The sequence below is a fragment of the Leishmania major genome, chromosome 31 (genome assembly GCF_000002725.2).
Source record: "Leishmania major strain Friedlin complete genome, chromosome 31".
Lineage (NCBI taxonomy): Eukaryota > Euglenozoa > Kinetoplastea > Trypanosomatida > Trypanosomatidae > Leishmania > Leishmania major.
In genome coordinates this window covers 600,341-618,119 of record NC_007272.2, presented here as the reverse complement: position 1 = coordinate 618,119, position 17,779 = coordinate 600,341, and the positions used below count along the sequence as shown (strand labels likewise).

Below are 17,779 nucleotides of genomic sequence, written 5' to 3'. Positions count from 1 at the left end.
GCCCTGTGGGGATGCGCGATGGCATTTGTTTCGTTCGCTTGCCGTCTGTGGTGTCTTCAGTCGATTCCATGCAGGGCGCGATACACCTCGACGACCTTTCTGAGGATGCGGCTAACCGGGTTGCGAGAAAATTCACATGGATGTCGGTTGCTCTTGAGAGAGAGAGAGACAAGCGGAGTGACGCGGCGAAACCGACTTCCGAAGTGGTGATCGTAGCGGCCCTTTCAGAGTCCGTTAGTCATGACCGTGCCATCGCTCGCAGTGAGAACAGCCTCAGCACATTACTCGCGCCTCAGTCTACCCAAGCGGTACCGACAGATGGTGGGCGGCAGACTCCTACCTCGAGAGCCTCGTCACCGTTGTCGTTTTCGCGGCTGCTCTCTGTGGCGCAGCGCGGGAGTTGTTCTCCTGAAGCGCTTTCAGTTTTGCCGACTGCTTTCATCTGCACCGGGGCACGCAGCAACGCAGCATGTACCGGTGTAGAGAGCACCAGCGCGTGGCCTCTGCTCGTAGTTTCTCAAGCTACTCGTCAGAGAGGGAACCCGCCGACGCAGATGACGGCCGATTGGACGCATGCTTTGGTCACTGGGGAGTCTGCTGCCTCGCCCAACGCACGACTGCCATTCGAGTGCCTTTTCGCTACCGCAGCTCTCACGCGGCCCTGCACGGGCAGATGTGCTTTTTGGGCAACGTGCATCGTTGGCGTTGGCCTCTACTGTAGTACGTGCCCTCGACCGAAGTCACCTCCTTCCTGACGATGGAAGCGGCGTCGCGAGCAGCCAGAGGACAAACGCCGCCGCCACTGTCCACTCCCTCCTGCTGCACAGGGAGGGTACCGCTGTGATTTACCCGTATCACCGTCAGTGGCACCCGCCGCGCCTCCGCCAGCTGCTTCAGTTTAGGTCGAAGAAGGCCCCTCACCCTCGCTGCGTGTGGTATTTTCCGCAGCGAGAAGCTGCATATGCTCAGTGCGTCGCTTACCGGGTAGTGCGTTGGCGAGCACCTTCTCTGCACTGCTGGCGGAAGACGCTGCTGCCCGCGTGTCCCTCGGCAGTACAGAGCACTATGAGTACCCAATGCAAGTCTTGCCTTTGGCGCAGGAAGATGGCGAATAAAGTAGAAAAACGGTGCCATCAGCCCCTTCTCTCTCTCTCTCTCTGTGTGCGTGTGCGTGTGTGCTGCTGCTGCTGAGGGTGTATACGCTTTCGCTTGCGGCACACTGCTTTGAAGCGCTCTCGCGAAGAAAAAAAAAACGTATGTATGTATACCTTCCATTGACGAACGCTTCTCTCTTTCTCGTGCACGAGACGTCGCTGTCCTCTGACTCTGTAAAGCCTGCTTGCGCGATGTCGCTACATGCGTGTACGCGCGTTCCAATGCCGAACACAGCGGAGCTCGCGTGCTGCAATGCTGCGAAACAACTAATGCAACTTGACCCCTTGGCAAGCCCTACTGGGTAGGCTACTGGCAGCCCGTCGCTGCTTGTCTCTCATCGCCTCTTGTACTCACTCGGCCTGCTCATCATTCGTCTTCTTCTGCTGGTCAATCTGTGGCGTCCTCCACCGCAGTGAAACCGTTAAGTCACGCCGTTGCGGGTCATACAGGCTTTTTTGCCGATTCTCCCACCAACTCCCCCGCCACGCACGCTATTCCTCCCTATCGTATGTAAGAGCGGTTCGAAACCGCCACAAAACAAAAACGGTAAACCATCGCACCACCTCACCTCAGACGGTGACGGTGTAGCGCAGAGTTTTCATGGTTGCCTGCGCGTCATCTCAAGAGCTTCTCTCTCTCTCTCTTTTCTCGTTTTTTTTCTTCCTTCCTCTTTTGTGTTTTGTGGTTGCCGTTGGATCTTCTCTAAGCTTCACCTCCTAACCCCATCCTCCACCCCAAGCTCATTCAGCAAGACCACACAGCGAGAGCAGCTGTCTCTCCTTCTTGAGGAAGCACCACCAGGCCACACAACGGACGGCCGGTTTTCGATTACGGTGTGGAGCTATCTTGTCCTTTTCTAGGTCTCAGCAACACCACGTGCACGCGGGAAGCGACGGCGACACGGCATAGACAGCAATCACGCGTAGACGTTGCTGCCATACAGACTCTCCGCATACCTGGCAACGGAACAAGACGCCTTTGTTTTCGTTTTCTTTTTAGCGCACTCTGGCCTTTGTTGTTTCCCTATTTCGTCTTCCTCACTGTGCTCACGTGGATCTCTGCGAGTGGTGGCTTGTACATCTTTGCACACACGCACACACACACTCGCCGATCGCAGCGTTGTGTGGGTGGTGAAGCAAGCGAAGAGCAAAAGAGGAACAAGGGCACGCACCATCCTGCGCGCACGTGGTTCGGTGGTTTGCACGACAGGTCCCGGCTTCGGATTTGGTGGTAGCACCGCTGCGATATCGCGCTCTCCGTCCACCACTAGCCTTTCCCCTGATTCGCCTTTGCCTTCAAAGACTTCACAGATGCGCTCGGAAACACAGAAGAACCGGAGCCACTACACGGGCGGCCCCGTGTCGAGGGCCCTCTTTGGTAGCCACGCCGTGGATCTTTCAACCGACAACAGCCAAACTGGTTCTCGGCCCGACACCCGGAGTGAGAGCCACGACGACGGCAATGCACGCTGGAACCTGCACGGTGGTGCTGATGCACACGGGAAGGACCACGCCGAGAGAGATGCTGGCACCGATGTGAGTCCACCACCTCGGCTGCCTCTCAACTTCGCCTTAGGCGGCTTCGACACCGGCGCTGGGCTGCGGGGCGGTTATGCGGCGCGCGTGTACGAGGAATCTGACGACAACGCGGATGACGAGGACACTGATGAGGGAGGTGATGACTGTGAGCGCGCAAACGACGAGGAGGAGCTGGGCGAGTGCAGCCCCGCTGGAAATGGCGCGGCTGCACCAGGGATGTTCTCTCAAGGCGCTTGTGCGCGGCACTTAGACGTTGAGGCGAGAAAGGCTGCACCAACTGCTGGTGCACAGCCGGTTGATAGACTTGGCTTTCACACTGCGAAGCGGGCTGAGCCCAATGTGCCGGGGCAGCACAGTATCGGCGCTGCGATGTATGCTGCTGCGATGTCTTCATCAGCCACCGAGGCTGCACCGGCGGCGGCAAATACGTTCCGGCGTGCGACGCCGGTGGCTCGCGCTGCCTACAGTGTGGGGTACGACCACGCCGTTGGCGAGTCGCCTGCGAATTCGCTCCGTGCGTCACCACTGCGTAATGATGGTGCCGCTGTATCGGCGGCAGCCACGAAGGAGGCCGGCGTGCTTGAGCGAGCCTCGCCAAAACTTACCACCACAGATACCCTCGGCATTGCAACACGGGGCGGCCCCGGCACGACTGTGGCGTCGCAGTCGTTCGGCTACAGCATGGGGGACGCAAAACCAGTGCCTTCCCCTGATGTTCGATACGTGCCAGCAGTGTCGGTTGCTCATTCTGCAGCCGGCAGTAGAACGGCCTATAACCGCAATTTAGGCACCTACAGTGCCTTCATTTCCGCCACACAGGCCTCCGAGGTCTCGCCAGTGCATGGGAAGACAAGCAGCCTGAAAGAGTCGATGCAGGGGGCTCTCGCTCACGGGCACTCATCGACGACGTCGTCGCCGCTCTCGCCACAGCGCCCCACAGTTGGAGCGACGGACGACATGCATGCCCACCGGTGCAGTGACCACGCTTCGGCAACGGGCTTCGATCACACACTCATGTCACCGGTGCTGGTGCTGGACGAGGGCGCCAATGCACAGAACAGCGGCGACGAACCCTGCCTCCGAGACGCGGAAAGGGTAGGGCTGCCTGTGCCGACGGAGCCGACGATGGCGGCTATCGCCGTTCACGCCGTGCCTCCGGCGACGATGGGCAGCGCACTTGTCATTCCAGGCGAGCCAAAGCCGCGGCTTTCCTCTGGTCGCCGCCGGTCCGCGGAGAACTCGCGGGCGAACCGAAGAGCTTCTGCAAGCGCAGCGGATGTCGCGAAGCCTGCCTGCGAGCAGGAGGGCCATGTGCGGTCGCCTTCTAACACGGCAGCATCAACGGTTCGGGAAAGCTTATCCCCAGCGGTGGCCCCTCTCCCAACGAGGCAGCATCCCTTGGAGTCGGTCCGTATCGGAGAGACGACAGAAGAAGCGGCCGACGCAGTGAACAGCTCTGCTGCTTCAGAACGCGTAGAAAGACATAGCACGGCCGCGAAGTCCGATGCGGCGCCAGTGCGTGCACCGACCATGGCCCTCAGCATCTCTGTCACGAACGTGTTCAACTACTCGGAGGCAGAAAGGATGTGGCTTTCATGTGACCGGCCGAGCACACTCCCGGCATGTTCGACTCCGAGGTCGACGCTTGTGAATGGTCGCAAGGTACCGCCGGCGACGGCAGGAGCTTCGGACAAGGCGTCGCTGCCTCCGTCTGCTTCGGCCCTGAAGGTGTCGCTCTACTGTCGTCCGTTGCTGGTCCAACTGCCGAGCCCTTCGCTGCACGCATCTCTTCTCTGTGCCGCTGGTGACAGTGCCCTCGTGAGAGTGACTCTCGCCGTGCTCTACTACGCGCCGCGTGTCCTGGTGACGAGTCTGCTACGGGCACTTATTTGCTCCGCAGTGGTGTTCTTTGTGCTGACTGCAGGACTGGTCGCGATGGATGCTGCATGGAGTCAGTGGCCAATTCTGAGTGTCTACACAGCAGAGGTCAAAGGCAACGCTGCGATGATGATTCTGTCGACCCGCGAATGGCTCGCCTCCCTGGGCATTGCCAGCGAATGAGCTATCTGCAGGTGTGCTAGGGTGCCGCGAGGCTGTGGCACGATTGGGCCAGCTCGGAGGTTCTGAGCCGGGGCCGCGATGCATCACAAGAAGGTGTCGAACGACGGTGGGCTGTGTTTGCTTTCCGTTTGGGTTGGTTCAGATTTGCTCGCTGCTTTTGGGTGGGTGTCGGCCCTGCACGTACCCCTCCTCCGTTTTTCCGTCCCGTCTTAGCTGAGAAGGTCGTATCTTCACCACCCCGGGAAACAAGCGCCGTTGTCCCTCGCCTCCTCCTGGCCCTCTCTGCTGCTTGGTTTGCCCGAACTCCACGGCGAGGGGTCGAGCGGTAATACGAGACGGAGGTGTTGCGTCCGTTATGTGCGCGCGTTCCTCTCTAACTCTCTTGCTCTCTGAGCGCTCTCGTGCACGTTGTGCATGGGCCCTCACCTACCAGTGTCGCTCTCACTCTTGCACTGCGTCTGCTCGCCCCTTCCTCTTTAGATGTCTCTTGATGGACACATTCCACTGCGCAGTCTTCGGGAAGCGTCGATTACCAGAGCCGGCTCGGCAACAAAACAGAGTTGGTATTACTACCTTTTTTTCAGTATTGCTCGTTTTATAGATTGGGCGCACACATTGAGGCCCCCTACACCTTCACAAGTGCGCTACTTGTGCGTTGCAGCACTCTCTCCGTTCTCTGCTTGGCTCTAGTGACCGGCCAGATCCTAGGGACTCCCTCGCGCGACGTACCCGTGTGTGCCGGTGTGCCGCCGCTTGCCTCGCCAGCGCTTGTTTTTTTTCACCTTTTTAGTGCGTCACCGACAGTAGTGGTCGACGGCATACGCATCCAAGCGCAGATTGGGCTGCCGCCATGTCGCATCCTGCAGATTTGGTGACGCCGCCTAACACTGCCGACAACACATCTGGCGGCAACGGAGCACCAAAAAATTGGTGCACCACATCGGCAACTAACTCTTCCACCTCCTATACTCGGTGGCGGAACTCACGGAGGGCAGACGCCTCCGACCGCAGCCTCCAAAGCCATTCGCCGGCTGCCGACGGGGCGTCCACAGCTGATGCGGAGGCGTCAACGAGTAGTCTCCCGGTCGTCGTTCAGCTCTCGCGCGACCGCAAACGAGACGGCATGCGGAGCTCGTCCGAGCAAAACACCTCAATGACGTCCGAGGCGCGACTAATGCCCTCGGTCGAAGAGCGGTCCTTCCGCTCTGCTCTGCCTGGGAGTGCGGCTGCCTCGCATGGCGAGCTGTCCGTGCGAGGTCGCAGCGACGTCGAGGAACGGGTTTGGCATCCCATTAAGCTGAAGGACGGCGAGGACTCTGCGCGTTGGTCTCAGATTTCGTTAGGGGTCGTGAGCCGTAAACGAGGCGAGGTACACCGGGGCGGTAAACCGCGTGACACGAGTGATGCTGTTGCGATCAGTGCTTCCTCAGAGGCCAGCGAGCTGACGGTGGCTATCGCCGAAGCAGTGCCGCGAATAGCCCAGGAGCAGGCATCCGCCACCGAGGCATACGCGGATCGCTGGTCGCACGAGCTGCAGCAGAGCACCGCAGCGGAGGAAGAGCTACGTCAACTCTACCAACAGCTTGAAAAGGAGCTGATAGGGACGCGGCGTGCCGCAAACACCGCGGAGGAGAGGCACAAGCGCGAGCTGGAGTTACTGAAACGGCAGCTCGAGCAGGAGAGGGCCGAGCGATTGAAGGCGGAGCAGGACCGCGAGGATCTCCTGGCGCAGGCTACTATGAGTCCCTCCCACACTCCACGCACGGGTGGCGGGCTACCGAGCGCAGAGCAGAGTGACGACTCTAAGGGGCGCCAGAGTCTCGGCATCTCGCCGAGCAACGCATACATCAGCGACGTCTTCTATGACAAGCTGAAGGAGAGGGAGGAGCGGGCACGCGCGCGGGTGCGCAAGGAGTTCGTGCGCCAGGCACAGGAGAGCCTCTACGCGGAGCAGCGCAGGCGTGCCGAGGCCGAGAAGGCGACGGAGGCGACGCTGAAACGGCTCGAGAAGGCGGAGGAGGATGTCAGCAAAGTTCGAGAAGCGCTGCAGGAGGCGACGAGTGTCCTGGAGGCGAAGGACGTGCAGCTGCACGAGCGCGCCATCCATGTCCAGGAGCTGGAAGCGCAAGTTCACCTTCTCGAGCGTCAGCTCGAGGCTGCTCAGGACGCGGAGCGGCTGTCCTCCGAACTCACTTCTAAGAACCTCGAAGAGGTGAAGGCCTTGGCAGATCAGCGACAGGCAGAGCTGGAGGCGCAGCGACAGTTTGTGCACCAGCTGCAGGAGAAAATCGGGCTTACTACCCTCGACCTGTTTGACCGCGAGAACGACCAGGAGGGCGTACTGCGCACCGTGCATGAGCTGCGGGCACGCTGCCGGCAGCTGGAAGAAGAGTTTGCGGCAGCGGTGCAAGAGGCGACGGCGCTCTTGGAGCAGAGGCGGCAGCGTGCCGAAGACGAGGCGCAGCTTCTGCGAGGGCGCAACGAGGAGCTCAAGCAACGTTGCGTGGCAATGGGAGAGGAGCTGGCGGAGTTGAAGACTCGGCTAGAGTGCGACAGCAGCGAGGTGGCGCAGCTGCGCGCGCGCAACGAAAAAGCTCTCAGTGAATGCCACGTCGAGATCCGCAGCCTGCAGCTGCAGCTGGAGCGTGTCACAGAGGTGGCGCAGCGGCGCTCGTCGGAGAGCGCCACTGCGAAAGAGATCGAACAGCGGCAGAACGCGGCTCTCGTCCGTCAGTACGCGGCCGAGGCACGATCTGTGCAGGAGGAGCTCGATCGCCTCAAGGCCCAGTCTTACCGCGAACATGAGAAGCACTTGGCCACGGTGCTCGACCTATCGCAGCAAATCACCGCACTGAAGCAGGCGAATACACAGCTGGAGCACGCCATCAACGTGCGAGAGCGCGAGAGCACCGACGCGACGCGCCTGCTGTGCCACGCGCGCGAGGAGGTGTCGCAGCTTCGAGAGGAGCGTCGTCGGATGAGCGCGCCTTTCTTTGACCATCGCGAAGGCAGCCAGTCGAGCAGCGCCGCGAGCAGCTACGACGCTCTGCTGCGCCGGATCGCGGAGCTCGAGAATATGCAGAAGGAGTTGACGGAAAGGCTATGCGTTGCCAACTCCACTGTAGAACAGCTGCAGTCGGTACAGCAGGCCACCGCCGATCAGCCGAAGAGCAGACGTGCTCTGAGCGGCCATCATCGCCGCCGTCGATCGAAGCCCTACTTTCCCGTTCCGCCGACCGACTCCTTCCTGCAAATGTCGGATGATGAGCAAAAGAAGCAGCGGGCAGGCGGCCACGACGTGGCGAGTGCGCCACTCGGTTTCATGGGTAGCTCACTGATGCCAGCTTTCACTGGCCATAGGGGGCCCACAGCATCTCTGCTGAATCTGCTAGAGTCGATTGTGCAGCAGCTGGAGTCTATTATTCGCTGCGCCAAGCAGCAAGGGGAGTCCGCGGTCCAGCGCAACTCACCCACCGCTTCACCGAGCCCGCAGGAGCACCGAGTGCAGCAATTCAAGCAGTCAGAGGAGCTCGAGGCGCTCGATCGTGTGTTGGTGAGTTGTATGGCGGCGCTGGAGTGCTGCCACCTTCGGCGCACCTCCTCACCCTTCTACTCCTCCTTCCGCGACGGCGCAGCAGGGAGGGAGTCGAATGGGGCCGCCGCCCGGGGAGAGGGGAAGGCCGCTGGGCGCGAGGCGCCTTCGCCATCTGTAGGGGCTTCTCTCGTTGACAGTGACCACACAGGCGCTGTCCGCTCACGGTCCTCTTCCGTAGCAGATCGGTGGCTGCAGCACGTGCAAGACCGCCGTGATGTGGCGCAGCACGCCACGTCGGCCGCGCTGCCTCAAGACCACTTCCCCCAGATACCGCTGGAGAGGCCGAGGCGGAGCTCCCAGCGCTCGCGGTCCTCCGTCGGCGGCGACGATGAATTCTTATCATACTCTACTAACACATCTGCAGCCGCTCCGCATCTGCTGACCGAAAGAACAGCGCGTGGGGGTGCCGCAGCGTGTGTATTGCAGCGCTCGAAGCAACAGTGCACGCCAGCAGGAAAGCGTGTCTTCGACGGATCGGACGCTGTACAGCGCATCCAGCCACGCACCTTAGCATCGGTGAGCGAGGGTGACCGAGAGGTGCTGCAGTCCGAGCCGTGCTGGGAGGGCGATGAGGATACGGAGGCGCTTGTGCAAGGCGAACGTGTTGCTCCTTCCGTTCTGCTGCACCTTTCAGCCAGATATACGTGCATCACCGAGTCACCTCCTGCTCGTCCACGTCGGACCGAGGCTGTCCCAGGAAGGCGCGGGCCCTCTGGCGGTGCAGCAGCCGCATCACACACTAAGCCTGATTCGAGCACGAAGTAAGTGGCGCGATTTGGCACTTCGCTAAGTGACCTTAGCAAGTTTAAAGCATACGCACACACTTAACGGAGCAGCGCCGGGATAGGATGAAGACGGCGTTCCGCACTGCCCACCCCCTCCTACAGGCCCGCTGTTCGGTGCTGCTCTGAATGCGCCGCGTAAGGTGTCCGCCTTGGCGTCCGCATCGCCACTGGTGCCGCGCTCTTCTCTTTCCTCTTCAATCCAGTGGCCGGCTTGTCCTGTCACCTGCCCCGCAGCGTCGACTACGTGTCATCTGCGCTGCCGTAGCACGGGTCGGAGAGCGAGGTTCATGAGAGCACAACCACCGCCGGAGGCATGCTGCTTGAGCGTCGCTGAAGACAGAGGCGTGCGAAAATTTGGCTAAGCGTCCAACCCACGCTGACCGCTGCTGCGGGGCTTACAGATGAAAATGGGGGCTAAGGCGCAGACGTACGTGCTCAATGCAGTAGTGATGGTGTATCGGCATTTCGCACTACACTCCCGTGCTGTTGATCACGGCGACCCGCTGGTCGCGCTTTATCGAGTTGGTGTTTGCTGGTGCGCCTCTCGCCACCTTTTGTTCTATATTGTATTCGTGCACACCTCCTCAGCCTTTCGAGTGCTAGCAGGCGTGGGCGTTGCCTCCACCGACACATCGCGCAAGAAAAGCGAGTCCAGCGGAGGCAAGACTGTCGCTGCATTTTACAGCGACTCCCAAGCGCCGCATCCCATGGTGTGAGTCGCGGTCGTCGTATGGCCAACGCCGTTCGGACTGCCCAACGCGCACAACTGGTATACCTGTGCGGTGCTCTACTGCTCAGCGTAGAGCACTTATCGTATCCCGCGTATTCGCCTCGATGAACCATTGTGTCTACCGCCTTGCATTCCCGATGCCTTCGCTCGTGCGCTCTCTTATCTTTTGTTTTTCGTTTTCTTTTGGTTTCGCTTCGGCTTTCCTGTCGCCGCGATATCTTCGTGGCGCTGGTGAATCGACACGCAGGCATACACAGATATCGCTAGAGCGCCATACCACTTCTCTTGCGCACGTGGGGCGGGGAGATTCTCTCTCTCTCTCTCTTGTTGTGCACAGCTCCCCTAAAGCAGAGCCGCCGAGGCACGCTGCACACGTATACCGCTGGAGCGGACAGCAGAGTTGGTATCGCCTTTTTTTTGTTCGTCTTTACACTGTCTCGTACGATTTCACTGACACTCCCGCCACAAATGTCGTCTTCCAGTGCACGGCGTTTAGAAGACGCCGTGGTGCCGCCCACACCGCCACCGGTGCACACATCCTCCTCTCAAGCGGCATCACGCTCACTAAGGAAAGGGGTCAACACTCCCCCCGCCACGGCAGCTGCTCCTATGAGCCCTCTGTCTCCGTCAGACGTGAACACCGCCTTATCCTCGACGAAAACGCCGGCATCAGGCACACTCGGTGAAGTACCAGCCTCTTCAGGCGACGCTCCTGTTGCTGCCGGCACTGCCACCTCGCAAACTGTCGATTCCCCCGACCTGACGTCTACGCTGAGTCCGTCCGGGAGGACACTTTCGTTGCAGCGGCGGCTGGTGAAAGATGCGGAGGCACGAACACGCCTGCGTATCGTCTCCGGTGCGCCCTCTGCCTTGCTTGATACAGAGAAGGCGTGCACACGCGTCAAGTCTACTCCTTCTCCCGCAAAACAACAGGAAAGCCCTGATCAGATGCACGCGAGGGGGAGGCCAACGGTGTCACCTCGCAGAGCCGTCAATGGAACTGCCGCTGCGGCTGCGTCCTCTGCGGTCAAGGGTGGCGGCGAGAGCGACAGCGGCACGCCCGCCACCTTATCTGTCGGCGTGGTGACCAGAGAGACCGCGAAACTTGCAGCAGCGAAGCCAAGTGCAGGGGTGACGTTTCCTCCCACGAACGGTGGGAAGAATGCTGCGGCCGAGGGGGCTGTCACCACGACGCTAGAAGTGCCGTCCAGCATCAACCTGTGCGACGGGAGCGACGCTCTCGTTACCCCTCGGCAGCGCTACAGTGCTCTTCGGCCTACAATGTCTGTGTCGCCGCTCACCACCGCATCGACTCGCACCCTAAGCAGCAACGACGACAACGAGGAGGGCAGCCCAGCCGCACCCAAAAGGAAGGTGGGCATCGCCCACAAGGCAGCAACAGCAGGCAGCAGTGAGACCGGGACGTATGGAACCCAGAGAGCATCGACTGCGCCATGCCGCACCGACTCCGGTAGCGCCTCAGCCACAGTGGCAGCTCTTAGAGGTCGCCTTGCTGCGACCTCTGGTCTGTCTACGACACGCACCTCTACAGGCAGCTTGACTGCTGGCACTTTCGCTGGTAGCACGGCTGATGCCAAGTCGGCGGAGGCCGCTGCCCTAGCGGAGCTGCGGGAGCTCCGGCTGGCGCTCAGGGACAAGGAGCGGGCTATCACTCGGCTCACACGTGACGTGGAAACGGCTGCGCAGACCGCCGTGAAGGCGCAGAGGAAAACCGAAGAGCTGCAGGGCAAGTTGGAGAGCGAGAAGTCGGCTTTTGCGGCGCACAAGAAGGACACCCTGGCCCAGAGGCAAGAACTGCAGAGGGAGCTGCGGCAGGCCCAGGCAGGGCTGCGCTTGGCGGAGCAGGTACAGGATAAGTTGCAGCGAGAGCTAGAAAAGCAGAAGGAGAAGCTGGCCACTGCATCGTCCCGCACAACGAGCGTTACCACCACACCCGTCATGACTCCAAGGTCTGCGGCGCCGTCCTCGGCTTCCTTTGATGCCATGTTGCAGGCGAAGGTGTCGAGCTTAGAGAGTGAGAAGAGGCTCATGAAGGACACGATTCGGCAGTTGGAAGAGAAGGTTTCTGCTGCCACTGTTGCCGCTGCTGCCGCTGGTCTTGCGAAGACAGCCGAGGAGCAGCGCGACGCTTCTGCAGCCGCAGCCGCCGAAGCAGCGGAGAAGATTGCGACACTGAAGAAGGAAGTGCTGGATCTTCGGCAGCAACTTTCTACGCAGGACACGACGGTGCGTGATCAGCGAGAAAGGTTGGGTACGCTCCTGGAAGAGAACAAAGTGCTCAAGGCCCGCGAGAAAGCTGAAAGGAAGCCCGCGCGCCAGGATGCCGCTGTCGCCACGCCGCGAACAGGTGCACTACCAGGCAAGGGCGTGAGCGAGGAGCAGTTGCTTTCAGTGCGGTCGCCTCGCCAGGCAGTGACGCTTGTCACCCCTGAGAAGGAAGCAATGGCGCACCTGCGGGAGGAGTTAACAGCGGCACAAACCCAGGTGGAGGAGCACAAGCGCATGTACGAGCATGCCGAGCGCCGCACCAAGCGTCTCGAGATAGAGTTGGCTGCTGTCCGGCGCCGCGCTGAAACAGCAGAAGAGGCGGCCAAGGGGATCGCGTCTCAGGCGGCGGGCTCTCCTGCTTCTACGACGGCGGCCACTGCCATCTTCAAGGATACGGTGGCTTCCATGAGAGAGCAGCTGGCGAGTGTGACAGCCGAGTGTAGTGAGCTGCGGCAGCGCGCACGGGAGCGGACCGAGGAGGCGACCACCCTACAGTCCGCACTCCAAGAAACGGAGGACGACCGAGATGCACGCGTACGTCAGATTCGATATCTGAAGTCCCGCGCTTCCGAAGCTGAAGAGAAGGCGGCGACCGCGCTGGCGGCCCAGAAAACGGAGCTGTCTGGGGCGCTGGAGAATGCTCGGACAGAGCTGCGCTCAGTAAAGGCCGAGCTGCGCGCCGCCGCGGATTCCGCGCAACGGCATCAGGAAGCATCCAAGGCTCTTCGCAGTCAACTTGGTGAAGAGCAGCAGCGGTGTTCTAACCTGGAAAAGGAGAAGCGAGCTGCGCAGGAGGAGGCGGCAGGAAAGGCCGCCGCTGCCGACGCATCGAAGCAGCAGGCTGATCACTACAAGAAAAAAACAAAGCAGCTCACCAAAAAGCTGGACGAAGCTCTTCGGGAGCTTGCGGTGCTGGGAGAAGAGTACGAGCGCATCTTCGACGAGCGTAAGATGGCGGCGAAGTCCGACGCTGAGAAGAGCGCGATCGCTGAGGCACGCAGGCTGATGCGTGGACAGCCGGGTACATATATAGAGCAGCACACCACAATGAGCGACACGGAAACGGTGATTCGAGCGGTGTCTCCCTTGGAAGCGAAGCGCACCGCCAGCGTGTCCCGGAATCTTTCCGACGCTCTCCTCTCCGCAAACAGACCGGCTCCTGTAACAGGGGCGACTTCCACCGCGTGGGCGATTGCGGCACTGGATCAGGAGCGGCAAGCTCGCGAGCAGCTTGAGTTGGACGTTCTGTCCCTCTACTCCAAGATATCCGCCATCGACCACCTTGAACAAAAATCTTGGCATTCGGTGGAGCGAGGGGGAGCTTGTGCTGCCGCTGGTGCGTCATCGACGAACCTGCCAGTGGGAAGCACGCATGATCGACCACGAGACCCTCCGCAACCACCATGGATGCCTGTGGCCCTGCAACAAAGTCCCGGCACCTGTGGCGCGCCGGGGCGCTCACGCTCGCCGGGTCGTGCGCGCTCGCCCCAGGCCACGCACGCGCTAGACGGTCGCTACTTTGACCCCACCATATTCACCTGCCCGGAGAACCCGCCTTGCTCTGCTGGAGTTGATTCTGTCAATGTCCGCGGACATGCCACCGTGAACTCACACCAGCACGCGGAGCCGCCGCAGCGGAGCCGATCGTTGCCCTCTCAAGCTCTTCAGCTGTCGCCGGGCGCACGCAGTAGAAGCGATGCTCAGTCGACGTATCGAGGGCTCTCTCCTCGGTCTATGGTGCTGTCGACGCCTACCTCCGCACTCCAGCCCTACCGCAGCGACAGCAGCACGAGCGTCACCTCAGCGCTCTCTGAGCTCCTGGCTACCTCGGTGTACTACTCCACTCGCGGTGCCGGCAGCAGCGGCAATGGGGCGGGACCGTGTGCTACGGTTGAGCTGCAATTCAGCAGCAGTGCGGGGCGGCTTTTGCTGAGCAAACGTGGGCACCGCGTGCAGCGCCCCGTGTTTTCCGCCGCAGCGAACGAGGCTGCGGATCTGGATGTGTGCTGCGCCGCTATCGGCTCGGTGAGCCACACAATTTACGCTTCCCACATGTTGGCGAAGGGGCATTACCACCTCAAGCACATCTTCCGCTTCATCGTTCGCGTTCTCAGCGATTGCAAGAGCGGCGGCGGCGACATCCTCATTGGGTTTGCGGACCGCCACATTCCGATGGAGAGCTTCGGCGCCAAGCGAAACGCACTGCGCTACAGAGGCTGCTACTACCTCAGCCTGCGCGATGGTGGCCTCTTCTGCCCTGCTCAGGATATTTGTGATGCGACGTATGAGGGCTGGTTAGCGGCAGCGGCGGGGGCAGCAGGGCGACGCTGCGGCGGCGTGGCGTGGCCAAGGCGTGACCGAGGCGCCTCTGTAACTTTTTCACACGGCGGAGAGGCGCCTCTCACGGAGGTGCGTGCGACCTCCTCACCCGTGAACACACGCGCTCTGCCGAGGCCAGAGTGCGTCGTGCGGGCCGGTGACGAAATCGCCTGCACCCTCCGCACAGATGAGCGGTCGATCAGCTATTCATGGAACGGCGTCGAGTGCGGTGTTGCGTTTACGGAGGTGTCTCTGTCGCCCTCTCTCTACCCGTGCGTCGAGGTGAATACCTCTGGTGGCGCTTTAGAACTGCTCGGAATCGATTCTAGCAGCTACTGACGGTGCGGTTTTGGCACGGCATGCGCCCGTGATTCCATGAAGGACGTGCGTCGCCGTGTCCCCTGCGACGCTTCTATCTCACACCCCCTTTTTTGCTTTTTTCTTCGTATCTGTACGCTTACGTTGTTTCGTTATTCGAACCCCATCTTAGACCTCGCCGCCATCGTCATTTTATTTCACTTTCCTTGCGTCCAAACGGCACCAACACACAAGCCGACAAACAGCGAGCGCTTCCGATCTTTGTCCGTGGTGGATCGGCTGCATGGTGTACAGCCCAACTCCTCCCCTTTCTGTTTTTTTCCTGCGTTTCCGCATGCTTGCCATTTTCGCTCTGTCCTTTGTTGTTGCTGTTGTTGGTTTTTCTCTCTCGCTCTCGAAAGAGTGTGTGCCTGCCTATCTTGTGCTTTGCACTGGGTTTCATGCGGGTCAATACTAGCGCAGCCCATTACGGTGCTCCGAGTGGCGGAGCTGGACGCACCAGCATTGGGCGCTGGGCAAATTGGTATCCGAACGCAGCACGCACGCGAGGAAGATGCACGTGCGCCAAGACGCAACGTGCCCCATTTCACATATGACAGAAGGTGACTGCTCTACAGCGGGCAGCGCCGGTGTAAATGGACGGCGTGTCGGTTTTCTATCGCCCAGTGCCTGTTCTCTGATCACACGACCTGCCCTGTCTCGGCGCTTCTTCTGATGCAGTGCGCTCATTTGCGTTTATGGCGTCTATACCCGAGCCCATTTTTGCTCTTGCGCTTCGAATCTTCGCACTCGCCTGTATCCACAGACACTTCATCGCGGCTTCTCCTCGAGAGCTGCTGGGCTTTCACCTAGGCGGTCTCTCTCTTTCCGTCTCCTTTTCCATGTCTGCTGACGGCTGTCATATCAACGCACATCAAGCCACACCTGTACGTCCTCACAGCCTCGCTCAGTCTGTGAGGCTGCTCCGGCGCGAGGGCAAGTGCCACAGGATGCTCGGAAACTTGGACACCGCCGCTGGAGATGCTCTGCGCAGCTTCCACGACGCGCTAGATCAAGCCCAGCAGTCGCTCCAGCGAGATGAGGGGCGCCTCCGCGCAACGGAGCAGCTGCTAAGCGATTTGATGCTAGAGGTGGACTGCCTCAAAGCGGACAGCGCCCCCAACAGCGCCACTCTCCAGCGACGGGAAGCACTTCAAGCGGAAAAGCTAAAGATGCTGCATCACACGCGGCATCAACGCGAGGCCATTGCCGCGACGGCGGCCCACATCCAGCATCTGAAAGAGCCCCGCGTGAAACTCACCGAGCGGGTGGATGCGCTAAAAGTGGACGTCAAGGCGCTTCGTCGACAGTACGGGCTTCGAGCGGCACAGGTACACGCATTCATTGCGCAGTTTTTGCAGCCGCAGAACAGCCTGGAAAATCTTCGATGCCAGCTTGCGCGACTCCAGCAGGGGCGTGTCTCCCAAGCAGAGGCCTTACGGGCGTCCAAGCGGCATCTGGAGGAGCTAAAAGCAGAGTTGGCAGCACTCAAGGCTGCCGACCGGCTTGATACGACCACCGGTCCAAACGGAAACTCCATCGTAGGCAATGACCAACATCTGGAAACCAAGCGCGACCATGAAGTTGCTGCAGTGTCAGGACTAGCTAGCGACGGCAACGGGGAAGAGCTAAACGCTGAGGACAGCGAGTGCGCTGGGAGTGTGCCTGCTCCCAGTGAAGCAGATAGGCGCTCTGAGGCGACGAGGCGGCGGTCTGAGCAAGCGGCTGCCCACAAAGCCGCTGAGGCTCAGCAGGCTGCAGAGCAGGCGAGGCTCGAGGCCGTCTGCGTGGATCTGAAACAGCAGGTCTTGCTGCTTTGCCAAGAGATTGAGGGGGCCGACGCAGCGCAGCAGCGAGAGCACAAGGCGTACCATGATGCGTTAAATGACGCCGCCAGTGGAGCTGGTGGAGGTGTGCTCCGGCAGTGCCAGAGGTGCGCGTGCGACCTTTTTGAAGGCTTCTCGTGACAGATACCGAAGGAGAGGGGTGGGCGTGGGGGAGAGAGAGAGAGAGAGAGCGGAGTCGAAATCCATCACCAGAGATTGTGCAAGTGCTTGTACCGCTTTTTATTCTGCTAGAGGTCGATGGGCAGCGCTCTGTTGATGTCCCTTTTCTTTGAATTCCAACGCTGCTTTCTGATGTGCATCATCGAAACCCCCTCAAAGAGAGTTTATGCGATCTTTTCAGCTGTGCAGCAGCACGTTTGCTTCGTCTCGTTAAACCGGATGTTGTGCGTGCAGCGGTAACAGTTTAGCGTGCCCCGCGCTGTTTTTTTTTCCATTTATGGATCGCCTGGTCACAGGATCTTCCCAGCATGAGTTGCGCAGGCACCAACTCACCGTAGCTGCTCACACCACTCATAACAGCCACTGCTAGTGCTCCTTCACGCCTCTTCTTGTCTTCACGGACGCGTTGCTTCCTCTTCTTTTTTATACGTGCGCATGTAAGAGCGTACGCGAACTCTCCTCCTGTTCTCGCAGCACAAACGAAGGCACTAATCTCCGTTTTGGTTCTATGTTCGTACTCTGTAGATCAACAAGAGCAAACATACAACACCACCAACAGTTAAACACACACACACACACACACACACACACCAAAAAAGAAAACGTACGCACAACGACCCGGCGCCTGATTTGATTAGTCTGCTCACATAGTTGCGGGCCTTCCTCTTTTCCGTTCCCGTTTCGCCTCGACCCTTGGCTGCTCTACAGTCGAGCGTTCTTCACGCCTTCCCTGTCCCACTTTCCTCAACCCTGCCGCAGAGGACCAACGAAGCAGAAGAAGGCAAAGGCAGGTGCGTTCAGCGACATTGATGACGCGAACGACTGCAGCTTAGCCGGCACGTTCTCCCAAATCCCTGTTTTGCGGGGTGTATGCTGCTCAGGGGCACACCCGTACTCATTTCGTAACTGCAACAACTACCACAGCCACAAGAGAGTCGGCGGCG

General features: G+C 60.2%; 4 protein-coding genes across 4 annotated transcripts; all 4 read left to right on the top strand.

Annotated features, from left to right (window-relative positions):
* Positions 1 to 2,465: 2,465 nt before the first annotated feature.
* Positions 2,466 to 4,754, top strand: LMJF_31_1390 (hypothetical protein; the record flags this gene model as incomplete). Its single annotated transcript, XM_001685072.1, has 1 exon — positions 2,466 to 4,754. The coding sequence occupies one exon, from the start codon at positions 2,466 to 2,468 to the stop codon at positions 4,752 to 4,754; it is 2,289 nt and encodes a 762-aa protein (XP_001685124.1).
* A 1,153-nt stretch (positions 4,755 to 5,907) lies between these two features.
* On the top strand, positions 5,908 to 9,114 carry LMJF_31_1380 (hypothetical protein; the record flags this gene model as incomplete). The annotated part of the gene is made up of 1 exon (XM_001685071.1): positions 5,908 to 9,114. One exon carries the CDS (start codon positions 5,908 to 5,910, stop codon positions 9,112 to 9,114), a length of 3,207 nt encoding a protein of 1,068 aa, XP_001685123.1.
* Positions 9,115 to 10,812: 1,698 nt separating this feature from the next.
* LMJF_31_1370 (conserved hypothetical protein) lies at positions 10,813 to 14,811 on the top strand (the record flags this gene model as incomplete). Its single annotated transcript, XM_001685070.1, has 1 exon — positions 10,813 to 14,811. One exon carries the CDS (start codon positions 10,813 to 10,815, stop codon positions 14,809 to 14,811), a length of 3,999 nt encoding a protein of 1,332 aa, XP_001685122.1.
* A 716-nt stretch (positions 14,812 to 15,527) lies between these two features.
* Positions 15,528 to 16,796, top strand: LMJF_31_1360 (conserved hypothetical protein; the record flags this gene model as incomplete). Its single annotated transcript, XM_001685069.1, has 1 exon — positions 15,528 to 16,796. The coding sequence occupies one exon, from the start codon at positions 15,528 to 15,530 to the stop codon at positions 16,794 to 16,796; it is 1,269 nt and encodes a 422-aa protein (XP_001685121.1).
* Positions 16,797 to 17,779: the final 983 nt, after the last annotated feature.